Genomic DNA, 4,589 nt, shown 5'->3' with positions numbered 1-4,589 from the left:
GGGTACTGTTTGCACTCATGCTTCACCTTTTACTTGCACTAAAATGTGTATTTAAGGCCTGTTCGGAATCTCTCCACTCCGTACAGTTGTGGAGTTGGGTGTGAGCCGCCCTGTTAAAATGAGCTATACGCTGCTCCCCTTCGGGAGCGGAGTGGACGGAGCGGATAGAAACCGAACAGTCATGTAGTTGAGTAAAAAAAATTACTGTTTTTTTTCATTACTCGGCTCATAATGTTCATACAACCAGTAAAAAAAATTGACTGTAATATTTGGATCCATCTCAACGATAATAGGTAGGTCACTCCTTTGGATTGCAAATGACAAAACCTCTCGTGATGCCCTCATTTTAGCCAAAAAAGCCCGCCCCATTGAATACACTAAATCATATTCCTTTCGTTTCATAATATAAGAGCACTTTTAACACTAATGTAATGTTAAAAACGCTTTTATATTATGAAACGAAGGAAGTATTATTTTAAGGTTCACCCTTTTCGATAGGATACCTCTTTGTCTGGAGGTAATGTTGTAATTCAACTCGGACAACAAACCCAACACTCTTGAAACATGCTTCTGTGTAGCAAAAGTCCAACATTTCAGAACCGCTAACTCAATCGAATTAAGGTTTGTCATGTCTACTTTACAAACGTAAAAATCATGAAAATTGTATTTGGCCTCCTAAGGGAATGTTGATTAGGACGTCACGTATGCATAGAGTACCAGATTGAATCACTCGAGAGTCTCCTAAAGGATGGACTGCCACTGAGCAAAAAAAGAGAGAGGTTGCATTGCATGTTTTGAACCACATTGGTTCGTCTTCATTAAATATACGGTTTTGCTAGTTCTCAGCTAGTTGAGAAATAGTTAGGTCTCAGTCACCTCTATACCCGCTGGGTTAATACGCTCAGGTTTCTACGTAAACAGTTGGCTCCTATCCATCTATTTCCGTCGTGGTCTTTTTTGTGTGAGCGGGACAAGACTGGGCCTTTATGTGGTTAGGACTGGTATATGGGCTTTTCAACGGTAGTCTTTTTTATCTTTTTTTTGCCGCTATAAGTACTTGTCGGAGAGAAGCTAAAACAAGGCTGGCCTTCTTTTTCATTCCCTTTTGTTGTTCTTGTTACCATTCGGTTTCTTTTTTCTTTATTTTTATTTTTTCTCCATCAATATTTTCTTACTTTCTATTTTAGCCTTTCTTTTTTGTATATGTAAATAATTTATAATTTGATGAGATTTTTTATTTTTCTTTGTTCTTGTTTTTCAATTATTTTTCTCCCATTTGTGTTTTCTTTGCAATCTTATTATTACCTGGCATGTCTTCAAGGGAGTCACAACTGAATGTTTTATGAGGGAGGTCGTAACTATATGTGTTCTAAGCGAGGTCGCAACTACATGTTTTTAGTAGCGGTCCTGTTGAAACTCGGCTAGCCGAGAAACAGATATAGTCGCATTCACCTGTTTGTGGATCCAAGGACACACAAAGATTAGTGCAAACTGCTGGACAACCTATGCAGCGATGCTAGTGTGCTTGTTTTGTTTTTTCTTTCGTCGTTGTCTGGTAGCTATGGACTTTTGTTGGGCTGGGTTATGGTGCATGCAAACTCCCACTGACTTCATTTCATTTAATTTTTGTTCATTTGTTATCATATATTATAAAATGTCTATTTAGGCTTTTATTATTAATTTATTTTTACTTCCTAGTGTCTGTTTTTTACTTTTTAGTCCTTGTTTTATTTAATGTTTTGATGCCTTCTTTTTGTTTTTTCCTTTTTATATTAATGACATTAATATTCAAAGTCGGATCGCAACTGCAAGATTTAAAATGTGGCTGCAACTGCAAATATTCAAAGTCGGGTGGCAATTGCAAATATTCAAAGTCGAGTGGCAACTGCGTGTATTCGAAGTCGGGTCGCAACTGCAAGTATTCAAAGTCGAGTCGCAACTGTAAGTATTTAAAGTCTAATCACAACTGCAAGTATTCATAGTCGGGTCGCAATTGCAAGTATTCATAGTCGGATCGCAATTGCAAGTATTCATAGTCGGGTCGCAATTGTAAGTATTCATAGTCGGGTCGTAATTGCAAATATTTCATAGTCGGGTCGCAATTGCAAGTATTTCATAGTCGGGTCGCAACGGCAAGTATTCACAGGCCGGTCGCAACTACAAATCTTATTTGTGCACCAACTACATGAAAAAGCTACAGATTATTACATCACAATTCATATAATAAGGACACACTACTTCTTTGTACAAGAATCTTTACTGGTCGAAGTAGTTGAAGCTAACAAGCCATTACGTAACTTTTTTTACTTATTCTTTTTTTTTCTATATCAGCCATTTCGCTTTTATAGGTGTGACATGCAGTAACAAGAACCGAACAAGTAATTATTAGACCGGTTAGATGGGACGCATAGCAACAACAACCAAAAATATGACACGTGAGCCCAAAAAATCTCAGCTAGCTAAATTCTGTTATGTGAATGAGACTATAGAAAATCTCAGCTAGTTGAATTCTAGACACTGCCTTAAATATAACGGACATTTGAAATTTCTTAGGTTAGACAATCAATATAAGTGTAAAAAGAACCCACCGACTGTGTTTGTCGGCGATGGTTCCTCCCTCCGCGTTAGAACTGGCCGATGAATATTTGTAATCAAAATATGCATGTGTAAAAAGATCGTTTTAGGGACTGCCAAAGAACTTTACACTTTTTACGGCCATAGAAAAGAACGTTTAGCCATAATTGAAAGTTATGACTGCTTTAACAGTCAAAAACAGTCTTTATCACACACTCACCACTGGTGCCACAGCGCTGTATTCCCATGTGTGTTGAAAAGCGAGTACTTAGTACGTGACAAATGTCACGAGCGCTCCCAACTGTGCCACACCTACGCGCCGTAGCACGTACTCCTACTACAACCAGGCCAGAGTAACGGGCGCTCGAGATCGCCGTGCCGTTTCCTATAAACCCCACAGCTCACCGCCGTCGATCGCACAGAGCGGCAACAAAGCGAAGACCCGGTCGATGGGCGCGATGAGCGGCGCCATGGAGTGGCACGCGTGGCTGTCGGCGGCGAGGCTGGAGCCTGCGCTGGTGCACGAGTACGCGCTCGTGCTGGCGCGCAACGAGCTGGAGGCCGGCGACGCCGCATACTTCGACCACGACTTCCTCCGCAGCATGGGCATCGACGTCGCCAAGCACCGCCTCGAGATCCTCAAGCTCGCGCGCCCCGGCCCCGGTGAGCGCGGCCGCCGTCCGTCCTCCTCCGCCGCGCCGCTCTCGGGTCTCGTGTCCGCCGCCGGCCGCGTCGCCAGGTACGTGCGCGCGCTCGTCCGCCTCCGCGGGGTAGGCTCGTCGTCCAGGGCGCTCGTGCTGGTCCCGAGCCAGCAGCAGCCCGACAGCCACGTCGACGTGGGCCGCTCGAGCTTCGGGCACTGCAAGGCGCCCAAGCGGACCAGGTCCATGCCCAAGGTGCCCGCCACCGGAGCCACGGCGAGGGCCACGCGCCCCGGCGGCGGCAGCAGGGGCGCCGCGACGGTGCATGCCATGAGGGACGCCGAGAGCGGCGGCGGAGGCGACGGGACGGTCCAGTGGGAGTGCCTGTTCCAGGAGCTCAACCCCAACTGATCCATGCCGGGAATGGCCAAACGTTTGTTCATCCATGGTGCGCTCGCCGCCAGGACGTTGCCGTAAACATCCTCTGAATAAATGCGGTGGCAGATCTGTGTAAGCATGCCCTGTAATGTAAGCATGGCGAGCTCTGCTTGCGCGCTCTGTGATTCTTATGGCAACTTTCAGTTCTTCCTTCTTTGCGCTCCGTTTCAAACCTGATGCTCCTTTTATTTTTACAGTTTTAGTAGCATTCTTGGTGTTCCAAACTGCAGAGCAGAAGTAGATGTTCGCTTGTCCGAAATCGTCGAATCACAAAACTGGAAGTAGCCCAGTGAGTCTCTTGCAGTAACATGTTTTACCTTCCTGTTTGGTACACATTGACAATGAGCAACAATGTAAGGTGTACATCACCGTAGAAACCATAAACGAAGGAGCAAAACTGCTCAAAGACAATTGGGATTTTGTTGGCACCATACATACATTGCAGTTTTGCATGAGATAGAAATCTTCAACTCCATGGCATTGGAACTTTGCAAGGTGTTTCGGTTCGGTGTTCTGCCTGGGAGAAGAGCGCTCTGCAACCCGATCTGGTAATTTGCTAATTGTACTTGTAGTACGAGATAAGTGCGGAGGAAAGTTTTGTAAAGACGATCCAACCTAGCAACCGTACGCCAGTTCATATCCATTAAGACAGACAGTACCAGCACCATGGCAGTGTAACTTCTTTTTGTCACACAAGATGACGGGTTTTTTCATTGTTTTGACCCACGAGACAAAAAAAAAATGCATACAATGAACTTGATCTGAAAGTTTTTCACGATCTGACCCTTTTAAAAATGCCAGAACCCGTGGCGTTGCAGATGAATAAGGAAATGTCAGTCCAGTGGACGTTGCAGGACATGTGTGCAACGCCAGTCAGGCCTTATGTGAAACGTCAAGGACGCTGGCGTTTCTGGGGGGCTATGAAACTGCCCAGCG

The 4,589-nt window shown here is 44.8% G+C and overlaps 1 protein-coding gene across 1 annotated transcript; it reads left to right on the top strand.

Annotated features, from left to right (window-relative positions):
* The first annotated feature begins 2,895 nt into the window (after positions 1–2,895).
* LOC123431060 lies at positions 2,896–3,805 on the top strand. The gene has a single exon (XM_045114873.1). The coding sequence runs from the start codon at positions 3,024–3,026 to the stop codon at positions 3,624–3,626; it is 603 nt and encodes a 200-aa protein (XP_044970808.1). The 5' UTR covers positions 2,896–3,023; the 3' UTR covers positions 3,627–3,805.
* The last annotated feature ends 784 nt before the right edge of the window (positions 3,806–4,589 follow it).

This window comes from Hordeum vulgare, chromosome 2H, assembly GCF_904849725.1.
Source record: "Hordeum vulgare subsp. vulgare chromosome 2H, MorexV3_pseudomolecules_assembly, whole genome shotgun sequence".
In the NCBI taxonomy this organism is placed as follows: domain Eukaryota; kingdom Viridiplantae; phylum Streptophyta; class Magnoliopsida; order Poales; family Poaceae; genus Hordeum; species Hordeum vulgare.
The sequence above is the reverse complement of the archived record's forward strand: the minus strand, read 5'-3'. Positions and strand labels throughout refer to the sequence as shown.

Coding starts and splice junctions, on each gene's coding strand:
- LOC123431060 (XM_045114873.1), top strand. CDS start 3,024: ATGGGCGCGATGAGCGGCGCCATGGAGTGGCACGCGTGGCTGTCGGCG.